The sequence below is a fragment of the Falco naumanni genome, unplaced genomic scaffold (assembly GCF_017639655.2).
Source record: "Falco naumanni isolate bFalNau1 unplaced genomic scaffold, bFalNau1.pat scaffold_267_arrow_pat_ctg1, whole genome shotgun sequence".
Lineage (NCBI taxonomy): Eukaryota > Metazoa > Chordata > Aves > Falconiformes > Falconidae > Falco > Falco naumanni.
This window is the reverse complement of record NW_024427417.1, coordinates 24,279-40,098: the sequence shown is the minus strand read 5'-3', so window position 1 is coordinate 40,098 and position 15,820 is coordinate 24,279. Positions and strand designations below refer to the sequence as shown.

The following is a 15,820-nucleotide window of genomic DNA, read 5'->3' as shown; positions in this document are numbered from 1 at the left end:
AACTTTGCAGGACACGTGCGTAGTTTACAGTGAATGCCGCCCCCAGCTGAAAGGCATTACCCTTCTTCTACACTTCAGTCCTAACAAGCCTGTAACATCAATACCTCAGAGTAAATCTAAGAAAAGCTCATCGCCACATCCACAGGTATCATTTGAAAGTTATTTCGAGGTCAATGCAACGCAGAAGGAATATCTCAATGTTTCAAGAGCTATCAGTCTTCATGGGGTAACCTTAACTAGCTGTGGATGAACTACTGGCTCCTTTCGTCCTATTATGAACCCTCTTTAAGGAAGGAAGAATTGGTTTGGTCACACTCGTCTCTCCTTAAAACATTTGTTTGTTTCGCTGCCCGCTTCCAGGGAAGCACAGGTGTGCTCAGCCAGGACGCCTGGCACAAATCCAATTCAGCACTATTACTTGTGAAAAAGGAAGCAGAGTTTTACTAAAATAACGACTACCTTCTCCTCGGGTAAGTGTTATCAAGCATCTCCAGCACTACTAAATGCCCAAAACCCAAAGCAGATCAGTTGCATCCCATGATGATGTGCCCGTTCATACCATCAGAACATACCATTTTTTGAAGTTCGTTGTCATGTTCGTCTTTCAGTTACTAAAGAAAGAAATGTTATTAGTCAGGTCAGAGTACAACATAGCAATAAGGGTTATTCCTAGGGGTTGCTACAACAGAAGACTGACTTATTAAAAGAAATGCTGCAATGGTTGTGCTGTCTTCACAAGTGTAAAAACTACTCTGCTGCCCCCAAAAGACCTTTTTTTTTTTTATTAAATGATTCTTGAAAGATTACTCAGATGAACAACTCTTACAAGTAGGAACCATGCTGCCTGCAGACAAATGTCATCAGTACTGGTTGCGGTTTTTAAAGCAGAAAATTGCAGTATTTCAAAGCATTTAAATATTTTACACCATTGTTTCCATAAATGCAATTCCTCCTTATTAACCATAGAACCATAGAATGGTTTGGGTTGGAAGGGACCTAAAAGGTCATGTAGTTCCACCCCTGCTGCCATGGGCAGGAGTAACGTCATAATCCTGATTTTTTAAAGTAAAATGCATTATCATTACATTTCCATAACTGTTCTGCTCTAAAGCATTCTTCTTTGCATTGGGAATTAAATTGGAAAAAAACCCTCCAAGTCCAATAATTAAGAAAAAGCACAAAAAAATGCAAAGTAGATCTCTGAATTCTCTAAGAACAGACAAAATGTAAACAGTACATTCCCCTGTGTTTTGCAACAAGTCTAGTTACTGGAACATAGAAAGACTTTTAGAATATAAGCTCAGATTCAGTTTTAATTATATCCTCTCCAAGCCTCAACAGAACATACATGCTATGGGGATGGGAAAAAAAGCTATAGAGAAAATTTACCGCAGTATCCATTTGAAATGTTGAGAAATACTTCAGTGTATTCCCTGTTTTCACTGTAATACTCCCAACTCCAAATGGAGGAAGCAGAATAGAGAGATCTGCTAAGATCACACTACACCATGCTTAATTTTCAAAAAAACCTGTTAAACTCATGAAAATAGCCACTTGCCACGTGGCATGTTTCTCAGATCCTAAGATACAAAGCATACAAACTACGTCAATGGTGTCTGACCCAGACCATCTTGCTTCAGTTGAAAAACATTTAAAAAAGTGAATGTTAAGTGTGCAGCGGCCAAGCAACCTGAACTTCCTTATCAGTGTCAAGGGCAGCACCTCATGCTTAAGAGCAAGGGCGCAGGGCAACACAGAGCAAGCCGCAAATGCAGTGTTACTCACTTAAAGCATTTTATTCCGAGGTTTTGGCATCAATTACTGGGTTTGGGGTTTCTTCAGCTATACTGAACAACTTGGCTTACCTGGAGGTGCACTGTGCTTGTATTCTAGCTTATGCTGTGGATTCTTCCTGCAAAGAAGAAAACAGTACAAGCTTGATTTGCCACCTTGTTCCACGCTTAACAAGAGCTCAGCAAGTTCCCAGAACTCCTTTGTATTTTGTGAATAATTTGAATTTCTTTTTTAAATAAAATTCTGTGACCAGTGCTTTACTGCAGTGTCTCAGCATATCGAATGTAGGGTGGAAAAAAAAAAATAGGGTTCAGTAAGAGTTCCTCTTGTTTCGGCCTTTAATTAAAAAAAAAAAGGCAAAAAAAAAAAGCTGATCAAAACCAAGAGATGAGATAGTTCCCAAAGTTGTAAGATGAGATGCATTTGTTCAGCATAATAAGAAGTGATCCAATTATTTACTCTCACTAGAAACGAAACCAGAACATGAACCTCTGGTGCATAAAGCACAATGCACGCCCAGTGCATCACAAGTCTCAGATACCCAGGCAAAGCTTCAATATTCTGCAACATAAAGCTACAAATCAAATAGTTTGGGAAAATTATTGCTTGTCGCAAAGTAGTACCACAGGGAAAGGACATAGAAGGATTGTTAAGAGAGATTATTCATTTCTGCAATATGCTGCTGCAATCCAGAAAGTTCAACATACAAGTGTGTATGTCTTCTATTAAAAAACAGCATCAATGCAATGAAAAAAATAAAATCAAACTTACTCTGGGATCTGCAGTAAATGCTGCCCTCATTCAGGCTGTGATCCAGGTCACAACACGCTGATTTATCCCCCTCCACACGCCCCCACCCCCCAAGCAGTTATCCAATGCTGTTCTAATATTTTAACTCGGTCCCACTTACATCGTGCTAATCTGTTGTGTTAGTGCATTAGAGGCTTTTCTCAAGGCTGCACGTTAAAATAGTTTCAGCTCAATTTACTGTTTTGCAGAAAATAAAAAAAAAAAAATATCCAACTTTGGAAGAAAACTGGATCAGTTGTCATAATTTTTGCTTCTGAAAAGAATGAAAGCCCACTATTTAAGAATAACATACCACGTGACATTGCTTGAAACACAACATTAATTTCTGTAACTGCAGAATTTTGGGGATATTTTACAAAACACCCTTGCTGTGAAGACCGCCTTGTAAAACTAGTTATTTATTTGTTTTCTTATTCTTCAAAACCAGCACACTCTTCAGTAGAAATACCTTATTTTCATGTCAAATAACGTGACAAATTCACATACTTCAAGTTGATTTACAGTTTTATGGCTACCGCTGTCCCAAAGCACATGACATGTGCATTAGAAGGGATAGTTATCTGAATAAAAACATGCAAGTACACCTTTTTTTAAATACACTGTACTGAAACAAAAACAGTTGCCTAATTCAGTGTTTTGCAAGTATTGTCAGCATCAGAGCATTTGATCCCAACTCAAGGCATAGCACTTAGATAATTCAATTAGGTATTCAAGTAGTAGCCAGCAGATAAAGACAACAAAAATAACATGAAAACCCTTCAAATGACACCTGTTGCTTCTACCCCCAAAATAATGAAATGCAGATTAAGAAAAGATCAACTAATGCAGCACAGGAGTTGTCTTACCTGCAAGGGGAGACAGTTTTAGTTCCGCTGTACTCCTGGAAAGCATGTCGGCAATTTCATGACCGGTATAAACCCAGATTCCTGCTCCCGAGATGAGAAATTCATCTCACAGATGTTTTTCATATGAGAAATACTTCTGTGTTAGCTGAAAGTAAGATGGCTTTTTCCTAAAAGCTACCCTCATTTTCTTACATTTTGTGAAGAACACGCTCTTTAGGATCATCACACTTCCCAGGAGAGAGAGAAAATGTTTTTGCTCAAGCACAATCTTGAACAGCAGCTGTTCGTTTGAGTATGCCCCCACAGAAGGGCTGTTGCCTCAAAATATATCCTTTTGTCCATTGCACCAATTACAAAGCAGTCATGAAATAAAAGTGTAAATTTTTACATTCCAAATAAATAAAAGTGTAAAACCTAGATGTTGAGAAACACATGGAACAAAAGGATCTTTTGAATCAACAGTGGTTAAAAGAAGCAGCAGTCTGCCATGAACTGCATTTTCTTGCTGGTACCTAAATTATGCTTGCTTACACATCAAATACGGATTAAAACAGAGTGTTTGTACAAAACCTCAACAAATACTTTATCAATATCTAAACTAAAAGTTACATATCAGGAACAACGCGTAACAATAAATTATAGTTTCTATACAAGAAGAACAGTTTACTGCATGTTGAAAAGTGAAAAAGGTTTGATTTTTGGGCAGCTGAATAGGTTTCAAAAGTCAAGTCTTCAGGTTCGCCGGCTGAAATCACAAAAAAAATTTTGCACAGACTTGGGTGGCGTAAAGGTAGAAGTCTGTCCACAGCAGATTTTGGAAGGCCACAGTCGAGGTTTAACATCACTATCCTATAGCCATTTTGCAACTCCAGGGGAGAACATTCTTAACCGGTAAAACAAGCAAAGCCATTTTGCACAGTGCTTCTTACCTGTAACAAGCCGTTCCATACGGACATTCAGGCCGGTTATCTTTGTTATCCTGAGTTACGATCTCGGTTTCATGATAGTCATCATCATGAGGGTGACTGAACTGCTGAAAGTGAAGGGGATTCTTCCTGCAAAAGACAAAGATAGATCAAGAACCGACTATTCCATTTTTACGCAAGAAGTGGAGACAAGAAAGGTGTTACTGAATCAGTGACAACTCATTTTTCTGTGGTTACAGAAAGAGCAGCTTTTAACGTTTAATTTATGCAGAATCTAAGACCTGCTTTCAGGGTAAGAGAAGAAAAGTTTTGTCTCAGCACATGCTGCAAGAGGTTAAAACACAAATTCTCCTGTTTGCCACCAGCTCCAAGTTTCAGACCTCCAACACATACACAATCTCCTGATGTAGTCATATAGCACGAATCTCACCGAGCAGCTGGCTCCGTTAGGACTCCCTCTGGAGCTGTGCAAGTGCCACACAAACCTCTCGCAAAGTCTCAGCTCAAGCCGCAAGGATCACCCCTGGCAGCCGAGCAACTGCAGCACTGGAGACTTCCCACGCTCTCCGGTGATCGCCTGTGAGCTTTAGGCAATAGGTCTCAATCATTCTGTTCCGTGTGAAAGTTACTTCTCACTTGAATACTTCAAATGCCAGCGTATTATTCCAGAGGGATGAAGTACTGAGGCCTGAGCAACAGGCCCCGAGCCAAAGCTGACCTCTAGACAAACCCGCCAACCAAACATTAAATATATTTAGTATCCAAACAACAGCGAAATATGCACGATCATTAACTATGTATGACCATTAGCGAAAGACAGATAAAATATAATCATTAGTGAAGATACCGTGTGTCCTGCCTTGCTTAGAGGCAGGTGGTCAGGGCCATGAAACCAGGTATTTTCTGTGGTTAAAATCCAGCAGATACAGGAATCTCCCTCAGGTCCTCCCTGAGCCCTGGCCAGGCTTTGGTGGGATCTGACAGGAGAGTGAAACCAGATGTCTCTGCATTTGAAGTTATGTGAACTTGTTTATTCCCTAGTATAAAAGCCGGAGCCTCTCGCAGTGACGTTGGAGACCTCACCTACCAGATGCCCTGCGTAGGACTTCCCAGCTGCCGGGACAGGCTCTCCAGATCCTTGCTGCAACAAGATCCCCAGCAACTGCCGATCTGGGTGATGGTAATGTATTAGGGCAACTGGTGATGTATCTGTCTTAGTCACTACAGCTAACGGTGAATAGTAATGATCGGGTGCATTGCCTTGCTTATCTCTTTCACCGCTTGAATCAGGGTATCGTAGGCTAACCCTTTTGTACGTGCATATGCCTTATTTTCGGCATTAATTTGAAACAAACAGTAAAGCAAGGTTATTTTGTGTATTGGTGTCTGCGTGCCATCTACCGACCCTGTCAATTGGCAAAACACGGAGCAGTCTACTGGACATGACACTGATGGTGCTCTCAGGTTTGCCTTGGCTACCGTGGCATTTTATTTGAAATACCAAATCACAACGACGACATGAAGTTGTACCGTAAGACACAGCTCGGAGCCACACCAACGTCAGTGATGAGAGCGCATTACCAGCATCCATGACTTCGTGCTCTACAACACTTAGTCGAATCCAAGGTGAGCAAGCAGTGAATACACATATATGCATCATTCAAAGGCCTTTTCTACTGCTTCGAGGCAACAGGCTTGCGTGCACACCATACAAGACACAGCAACTATAAACAACATCACTTAGTGAAGATTTTCTGTAAAGCGATGCTAAAAAGAACACAGAAAAACACATCATGACTTCAGGAGAAATTCAGGTGACAGATCAAAAGACACTACATAAAAATTATGTCACAGCGTGAACATACTGTACTAAAAGCAAATCTACTTTTCCCCAATGATTTCTTTTAGAGACACTTTTTCTCAAGCGTATTTAAAAGGAAGAAATGGGAGATGCTTTAAGAAATGATTTTCCAAAAGATATCCGCAAAAGACTTCTGTGATTTACCACATCAATTCCCAGAACACATAATCTTCAACATGTTTGTGCAAATTATAAACGTTACCTGCTTGCCTCAAGCAAGAGGAACAACTTTAAACTAGAGCGAGTACTGCTTTAATTTGTACTTGTTACTGCTGCACTGAGAAACACAAAGCCAGAACCATGTATGTAGCTCGCCACATACACAACAGCTCCCTCACTGACCACAGGCACTCCTTCCTTTAAATTCACAACCGGCTCTTTGGAACTTTCTGCGGAACAGACAGTATTAATTTCAGCATTTCAACTAACAACATAAGAAAAAAGCTTTTGTTACAGCTTTGGCAAAATGACTACTTGAGTGCTGTGAGCTCTAGTAACCATTCAGGCACCAAAAAAAAGACTAGATATTTAGTATTAATACTTTACATCTCCATTTGCCTGGTACCTTTCATTGAGGAAGCTCAGCAAGCAAGCTACAGATAAACTCTTCCATGAGTTACTTATCAGAGATCCAGTGTGCCTCAGATCTACTTACACAGCTGACAGACGCCTTGTCCTGGTCTTTTCTGTTAATTTCTGCAGACTGTAGGGTAAGTCAATACTGTTTCACTAGATATCATTGCAAAGTTGCATCTAGCAGTCTTTTATTCCACAAGTTCTCAGGAAACATCACCAAATTCAGGCTGGCTGCCTACTTCCTTTGCCATTCAAAAATAAATGGGATGAAACCAAGTAATTTTAGAGACCGCTTGCTTTGTTTTCTAAATGCACAGAGCTAACTTGCTAGCAATACTAGCTAGAATTTTAATTCGGTCATTTGAAACACAATTCATCTTCTCAAAGGGATACAGAAGCAGCTAATGCTCTGTGAAATCAGTTTAATACTTATTCCTACAATAAGATCCTAGTCACCAAGGAAAGAAGGCCTAACAGCTGTCAATTAGCTAACCTATTCTGTTTTAGGTGACAGCCAGTTCCTTTCAAAAATTTACTTCAAAAGCTATTTGGCCAATACCAAACAGCCCTTATTGCAGGAGAGAAAAGAAAGAGAAAGAGAGAGGAGAGAAAAGAAAGAGAAAGAGAGAGGAGAGAAAAGAAAGAGAAAGAGAGAGGAGAGAAAAGAAAGAGAAAGAGAGAGGAGAGAAAAGAAAGAGAAAGAGAGAGGAGAGAAAAGAAAGAGAAAGAGAGAGGGGAGAAAAGAAAGAGAGAGGAGAGAAAAGAAAGAGAGAGGAGAGAAAAGAAAGAGAGAGGAGAGAAAAGAAAGAGAGAGGAGAGAAAAGAAAGAGAGAGGAGAGAAAAGAAAGAGAGAGGAGAGAAAAGAAAGAGAGAGGAGAGAAAAGAAAGAGAGAGGAGAGAAAAGAAAGAGAGAGGAGAGAAAAGAAAGAGAGAGGAGAGGAAAGAGAGAAAAGAGTATAGGAGGAAGCAGTAAGAAAAAGGAAAGGGTCTCGATGTATGCTTCCTATCACTGGGCTTCAGGATTTTTTGGGCCAGTGGATGATGCTCCTCAAATTATACTTTACCTTTGAAGCACCTTAAACATGTCCTACTTCAGATGCTCAGGACTAGGAAAAAAAAAAATAATCATAGTTTATCCTACCTTGATGTGGATCATTTATACTCACTCCACTTCTATATGTTGTGCAACAATATCCAGCAAAATGAAAAGCAGCAGAGAAGTGCATAGCTTCTATTAAGCAAATATTATCCCTTCTTGCAAAAATCTTCTTCCTTTTATTAGGACTTTGGTTTGTTTGAGGGTTGTTTGGGTTTTTTTGAATACAAGAAATCACAGTTGTAAGAGCGCACCATCTTTCATGCTGGAAGTTGCACTCCAAAGTTATTTAGTTTTACAACAAAACCTCGCTGCATAGGAATATGTTATTAGTATGATCAAAAGAAAATCATTAAGCTTTACTTGCACAAAAATTAACCAATGAAAAGCCTATTTTAAGAATAAAGTTTTAGGAGACCTGCCTTCTCATAAACATATACAGAAGCTCTGAATTGGTATCCCTGCGCTTTGCGTTGCAGAAAATTACACAAATAATTACACAAGTAAAACTTAGAAAGTTCTTCAGAATCGACGCAGTCATCTCAAGCAGAAGCTGAGTGTCGCTCAGTGAAATATTCAAGACAGTTTTCATCGATGCAGCTCCCAAAAGCATCTTAAAAGCTTCTTCTAAAGCAAATTTAAGTGGTAAGGTCAGAATCCCTGGCTCTTCATAATCACATGCAGGAGACTCCTGCCATCCCAAGGGCTTATTTTCTCAGCCTACTAAAGAAACTGGTAGTGAAAATATAATGAATTACCCGCACTAGCTGTAAAGCCATGGAATTCAAGTCTCAAGTTACAAACACCTTACACACACCTGCGGTGTAAGTTCTAAATTGTAAGTCTTATTAGAAAACAGGTCTCAAAAAAAGACAGATGCAAGTCTGTAGCTGCCAGAGGTACAAGCTGAAGGTGAAATGAAAAATACTGATTTTCATAAACAAACAAACAAAGACCAAAGTATTTCTAAGCATGCACACACAAATCCAAAGGTTGGTTGAGCGTGCCCTGCTTTGACAGTTCCAGGAAAGGTTCACACACACCCAGTCAGCACAGAACAGTATCACCGGCTAGCAAAAGGACAGAACCCTGGACCAAAATTGTGAATGACAGTTTCAGAGATGAGAGTTCAGCTGTATCACACCGCTACTATGCGGCCCTTGAAATGGGGGGGTGGGTTCAGATTGGGTTTTATTTTTAATTCCCTATTCTTCTAACTTGGGAAAAACAAGCAGCAGACAAGAAAATGAACCAAAGACAGTATTCAAAGGGTCAGCTCCTTGACAACAAATATAGTCAGACATAACATACACAGAGCACGTTGCCTCCTAGTGGGAACAGCAGTTTCTTTCGATTTGGTAAAAGCTTCAGACTACCACAGAAAGAGAATCTCACACTGAGGAGGACAACAAGAAGAATCATCTCTGGAGCGAGAGCTGTGAATCAAGCTGGATTCTTTCAAAAGCAGTGGTTTCCAATTCATAAACGAAGAAACTGAGCTATGGGTTACAAAGTTATTTCCTAAATGTTTCAGCTATGTGTTGTGTAAGAGACGTCTAATAAAATCAACTAAACTAACATTTCATCTTTTCAGCTTGTGCCGTTCTGCCAGGCACCTACCAAAGGTGCCTGTCATATCCAGAAGGCAAGTGTCTCTCAACAGCAGTTCACAAAATAAAGACTAGAAAACTGAAGAGCATTTAGTTATCGGATAAATGACATTTGATGACTATGAAACCTCACCTAGAAAGAACACTTTAAGGAAATGGCTTGGTTACCAAAGCAGTCCTCATTTGAGACGTTGACTCCTACAGCACCTTGCGTCAGAAGACACCTTTCATAAGGTGAATGGAAGGAGACGAAAACCAGCTACTCATTGTACTGAAAAGAGCACTCAAAGCAGCTTCTCTTCCTCAGCAACTCTACAAACCAGGTTTTGCTCAAGGAAAACACCACACCATGAAAAACTGAATACGCGACCCATGTGTTCCTTCAAAGCGTCCACTCACATCACACATGTGTACATTTCTGTCAAAAATAGGGGTAACTGCAATGGCTTGCTTTACTCCACCACAGCCATCTCATCGATGCAGAATGACTCCTTAGTATTTGCTTTTAATGCAAGCCCACCAAGACAGACTACAAAGCACCTTGCTTTGCTGCAAACCAGCAGGTTTCGTCTCATGACAGTTCCTGAAGATCAGAACCGACGGGTTTGATACTTCCTATTTACAAATTTCTCCAACAAAGTAAGATTTTGTTATGTGCTATTTCAGAGCATTCTTTTTTCTTATAAAGCAACGCTTCCCAAAAGAGCTGCCGCCAAATGTTTTAGAATAAAGACCCAAGAAGAAATGTGCACGTGCAGACTCCTATTCCACATTACCTGTAACTAAAACTTGCCTTCCAAAACATTAGGAACCCTTCAGCATGTCAGAGCATTACACCAGCTTAACCCCCACACAGGGGAAAACTTGTCTGAGCAAAAAGAAAAGGAGCTGGAGCAAACTAAAGGCTGCATTTGGACTACCGGATCAGCTTGACTGCCTAATAAAACATGTTTCCCTCATAATCATTAAGGGCAAAAATTGAGATGCGTGAAAGTATGCTACGTGTAAACTTGAAGTCTGTAGCGTTCATTAATGCGACAGCTTTACGCTTTTGATATACCGTTACCTGCAGCAATAGGCACGCCAAATACATACAAGAACCCCTTTACTTGTCCTGGCTTCTTTTCTGAACAACCTCAGCTTTTACTATCGCTCAAGCCGCTTGGGGGAAGAGGAAAAAAATACAAAAGCAATAATAGTAATAATAATTTTTAAAATATAATCACAGGCCCCCCTGCTTCCTGGATTAGCCTTATCTTTTGTGCTTACAATGTACATGGACTTATCTGGAGCTCAAAACCTTCTCCAAAATGCAGTTTGCAGGTCACTGGTCACTTCCTAGCCTCAGGAACACCTCTAGATTCCTATCTTCCATTCAATACATTAACACACCACACTACAGACCTTGCCTGGGCAGAAAGAACGAGCAGGAGACCAGGCACGCAGCACTGGAGTTTTTGAACTTTGCTGCAACCTTTGTAGCGCACAAAACATCTGTATGACAGATCCTTCACCGTGAATCGAGAGGATATGAGTAGCAGAAAAAAAAAAATAATATATTGTCCCTCAATTGAAGTATCACCAAAGACACTGACCAGGTAAGGGTACTGACCAGAGAAGGGTTAACAGGGAGTTTATAAGTGTGACTTATTCGAGTTTTAAGGGGGGTCCGAACGCTTTAAAAAAAACCCAAAAGTGCAGACCGGCCAAGTTATAACAAAAGTAGTTCTTCATTATTTAGGGATAACAAATAGTAAGTATTTTAAATATTCAGATCACAAAGCATGCAATACCTTCATCTTTCATAAAAGTTTCAGCTGCTAATAAAATAAGCCCACAGGGTCTATGTTGGGCATTTCAATCATTTACATCTCTTCTCCCTGCTGGTACATGTACTCTACACACAGCGGGGTTTCTTTCTTTTCTTTTTAAAGTGGACCTTTGTTTCTTATTTCCTACGACACTGCACTGTTCAATTTGCTCAAGTAAATCATCCCTTGTTTAGGCTATACTGGCAGTTAGCAAGACATCCTGGCTCTTCCTTTTAGACTTTTAGAATTCTTGTTATGCCACTGGTTTCTCATCAGTCCCCCGTTTACCAAAAGATCTTTTTCAAATCAAAGCTTGTAACCGCTTTACTGTTTACTCCTCTGTAGCTAAGACAGTACTTCTTAATAACAAGCTAGCTTAAGCTAGTTTTATTTTTGCTTTACCTGTAACAGCCTGTTCCATACATGCAAGGTGTCCTCTTACGCTTGTTGTGTTTGGAGCTTTCTGAAGTATCTGCACTTCTGGTTGAATCAGAAATCTCAGTCTTGTAATCCAGATTTGCATCAGGCTCAAGAATCCCCTCCTGGGCACCAAAAGATTGGGAAGTCCTGCCCCAGTGAGCTTGTTGGCTTGTAGAACCAGTAATCTGCTCTTTCTTTTCTGTGTCCTCAATTCTATTTTCTTTACTGGAGATCTGACCTACTCTTTTAGACAATTTACTATGCAGCTGCCTATCTTTTTTTTCCAGAGAACTTCCAGGGGGTTTTGTTCCGGTCTTGCCATTTCCTTCCATGTTTCTCATGGTATTCTCAAGAGGAAATCCAGATGCATTCTGTGGAACAAGGTTACATTTTGAAGGACCTGAAAATGTACACGCTTCAGAATTAAAAGCTTTAAGGTCAACTCCGCCTCAACATTCCTGTTTTCAAAGGGAGAGAATCATAGAAGAGCCCAGGTTGGAAAGGACCTCAAAAGATCATCTGGGCCAGCCTTTAAAATCTTCTACTCCACTTTCCAAACTCAAGTTAGCTGCTAAATACACCTGCTGAATGAAAGGCTCAAGTTCAGAACACACACGCACTTTAAAGGAAAACTTATTCTAGAGCTCCCGTCCTCCGCTTCAGTTCCCTCACGACACGGTCAGGCTCCTCTCTCACCACCTCGTTTGTGAATAGTCCAAGGACTTCAGTTTACACTAACTTTTGATTAGAAGTACTGCTCCTGAAAAATGAATGCGGATTATACATGTGACGATACAGTAGCCTCTATAAGAACGTACCCTCCTATACAATAATCAATTTCAATCCCTTAAATAGCAAGCTAGATGGAAGATATCTATTTATCTATATGCAGGAGATACAGGGAATTCATGACACACACCTTGAGCTTAATCCCACCCCAATACATCTTAAACGCTTCAGCTTGTGACTCTAAATCATACAAGAGTTTGTCAGTAGACACCATTAAGTAAAAATTTCCCTTTTGACAAATCCTGCATTTTAAAGTGTGGAACACACGTCCGCTGAAAATAAGAGATGTGTGCTTTAGAAAAAGGATACGAGATACGTAACCAAGACAAGAGCACTGTCCCAACAACTGAGACGTCACCCAGAAGCAGACCCGTATCGAAGGCTGAACTACTTTGGTACATTACCAAACTATTCAAAAGTTTCTGCTCTCTGCAGTTTGTGATCTAAGTTCCTCCTCCAGGAGATGTATACTTAGTTTACATGGATGTGTTTGGCAGAGCTGGAAAATCAGGTGGCAGTTACCTATTTGATTTTGTTCCTTTCAATGCAAGCCTCATAAACTGTTAACCAAAACCCGAGGCAATTACATTTGAGCAGCGGGGTGATTAAGAAAGGGCAAAGTCAGAATTAGTATCAAATGATCCAGACAGCAGCATATTTACTAAGTCGGCTTGGAGACAAAGGTGACTTTTTTTATTAAGACTCCCAAATTAAGGCTCAGTAAACAACTGCCGCTTAGGAAATAACCCTTCATTTGCAAAGCAGAACTAAATGACTCTAATTTGCCACTTCCACTTGTGACTTCTCTGCTACATACTTCATACTGCGTATTACATGCCTGTATTGTATGTAATGAGACTAAACACTTCCACGGGTATGATGATGACGACTAGTTAAAAAACAGGTCGTAATCAAAGAAAACCAAAGACAACAGCGCTATTGGCACTCGCTATGACACACGTGTGACCTCTCTGCCACCTGGTGGCTGCTGGCACTTAAAAGAACTAAGAATCTTTTCAGTTCCTACCCTACAGGACATTTTCTCAGTTGCCTTAATTATGACAGCAGCAGCGTGATTCTGGTTTTGGTATCAAAATGCCAGTCTTTTAGAGATCTCTAAGATTATTACTTGTGCTTGAACTAACCTACTATTTTTTCTGCAAAGTTCTGAAGGCAAGTACACTGTGCTTCAGATAAGAAATATTTCTAGAACGATCAGGAGAAAATAAGTAAGGCTTCACAGAAGCTCACAAGTCAGAACACTTCTTCAGATAAAAAGAGCCACTACTTTATATCCCAACTATCCCGAAGGGTACGCTCGCCATGAGTAACGCGTTTCAGCTAACCTTAAGATTTAATTAAAAAACAAAACCCTAAGAGTTTTCAGTGTCAAAATCCACAAAGCATTATCTAGTAACGGGATTGTAAGTGTTTTATAGATCCTAGAACAGATCCAGGCAATTCTAATGCTAGAGATTAGAAACACCTCCCCCAGGCTGTTCACTTACAGGAAAAGTCAGTGAAAGCCTCAGTTTACTCTCACCAAAATACTGTTCCACTTTGATAACGATCCTCCTCTTTTCATTACTAGCAGCATTTCACTGCCTATAAACGCAGCTGTAATTTGGGGACACACAGAGACTGACCAGCTGAAGCGTCTGTTCGCTTATTGCCACAGAGCATTTTGGATTTCAGATTACTTTTTCTTGTCTGTCCTTCTTTTTTGACTCAGATTTTGAGATCGTGGCACAAGCACACTCCATGCTACCCTTCTTCAAAGCGCAGCAGTTGCTACGCCATGTACCATCGTTCCCTGACCATAAAACTTTACCGAGAACGGCACGAGTTTGGGCAAAGTCCAGTACCACATTACATCAGTGTCATACCATCACCTATCCCTAAAAGGTTCTCGGAGAAAGAAACCACACACCAAGCCACTCCTAGGACCAGTACTTTGGCCCATGTCTACCAGCCTCTTGCTGTAAAGCTGAAAAGTCTGGTATTCCTGTGGAACTTTGGGAGCCAAAGTTCCAGACCCCAAGGAAGAAGTGCAAAAAACCTACTCTCATGAAGGCTTCCACCGTCCTCGCTATAGAGCTCTCCAATGGACTGGCATTTCAAAACAACTGCTGAACAACAAATTACAAGCAGAACACACGTAGACCCAGCCTTCGACACCACACTGTGAGCTACATTCTCAGTTTTTGAAATACCACGGTTCTTCCCTGAGCCAAAACATTACCTGAGATGAAGGGACAGGCATGGAAAGACAGCTCCTTTTCCCTTCATCTTGCTCTTCACCTTCAAAATCCTCTGCAGTTTCTTCAGAAGCTGATCTCTTTTTCTGCTGCACATTTACTTCTGGTTTTAATGATGCCGTATTACTTTTTCCTCCTCTCCCTTGGCCTTTTTTCATTCTACTACCTTAAAAGAAAAACAAAAGGGTTCTTTTGGAATGCAACTTTTTACAGTGAAATCCTGACCACATTAGAAATCTAAATCTGCGCTGAAGCAGAACATTGGGCAAAAAGCACGAGAAGTAGCAGCGCTGGGCATGTGCTGTTTCAACCACACATTTTTCATTCCCTGCTTACAGGAATAAAAAGCATATTTTAGAATGAAACAGATGCTTGAGGGGCAAATTTGCAGGAAAACAATAAATATGTGGCAAAGGATATTCGGGATTGACTGTCTCAGTGCCACTGACAAGTTCATTTCCACAATAGGAGCGGATCAGTAAACTACACGGTCCAAGGACAACTTTTACCACACATCTTTTGTGTTAGTATCACCTCAGATAACCACTTTATGCACACAAACATCAATTAGGACACGGCAAAATCAGGGTATGCCCACCTGCCTAGTCACCCACATCACAGCCCATTATTTCATCGGCCAGTAACCAACAGAAAGACAGCGAACGTTGTGCCTCCCGTTGGAAAGCTTCACAGCTCAGAAAACCGCAAGATCTCTGTCCTGAAGGGCTATTGCTGGATATACAGCTGGGAGACAGCCAGGGCCAGACAGCTCCATCTGCTGCAAAACGCATGCAGAAGGAAAATACTTGATGCCATTTTGCAAGACTTCAAAAACTCTCCCCCTTCAAAAAATAGCCATGTGCCAGAGTCATGTTTACAAAGCAAGGAACGGTTCAAATATTAATGTTTGACTTCAAAATCACAAATCAGTGTTACCTTCCCAGTAAGAAGACAGACAGGGGGAGAAGAAAAACAAAAAAGGGGCAGCCTCTTAGTTTTACTCTCTACCTTTCTACCTTCCCAC

At 40.5% G+C, this 15,820-nt stretch overlaps 1 protein-coding gene across 1 annotated transcript; it reads right to left on the bottom strand.

The window, feature by feature from the left end:
* Positions 1-591: 591 nt before the first annotated feature.
* Positions 592-15,506, bottom strand: LOC121082085 (aprataxin and PNK-like factor). The gene is made up of 6 exons (XM_040581423.1): positions 15,395-15,506; positions 14,781-14,962; positions 11,732-12,120; positions 4,379-4,504; positions 1,866-1,912; positions 592-611 (listed from the first exon to the last, which is right to left on the bottom strand). The coding sequence occupies exons 2-6, from the start codon at positions 14,952-14,954 to the stop codon at positions 592-594; spliced, it is 756 nt and encodes a 251-aa protein (XP_040437357.1). The 5' UTR covers positions 14,955-14,962; positions 15,395-15,506.
* Between the last annotated feature and the right edge of the window lie 314 nt (positions 15,507-15,820).

What these genes read in the sequence shown, in the direction of transcription:
- LOC121082085 (XM_040581423.1), bottom strand. Translation starts at nt 14,954, where the DNA reads ATGAAAAAAGGCCAAGGGAGAGGAGGAAAAAGTAATACGGCATCATTA. An exon ending in TGCCTGTCCCTTCATCTCAG is followed by an intron (nt 12,121 to 14,780) that starts GTAATGTTTTGG and finishes CTTGTTCCACAG; the next exon opens with AATGCATCTGGATTTCCTCT. An exon ending in TATGGAACGGCTTGTTACAG is followed by an intron (nt 1,913 to 4,378) that starts GTAAGAAGCACT and finishes TCTTCTTTGCAG; the next exon opens with GAAGAATCCACAGCATAAGC.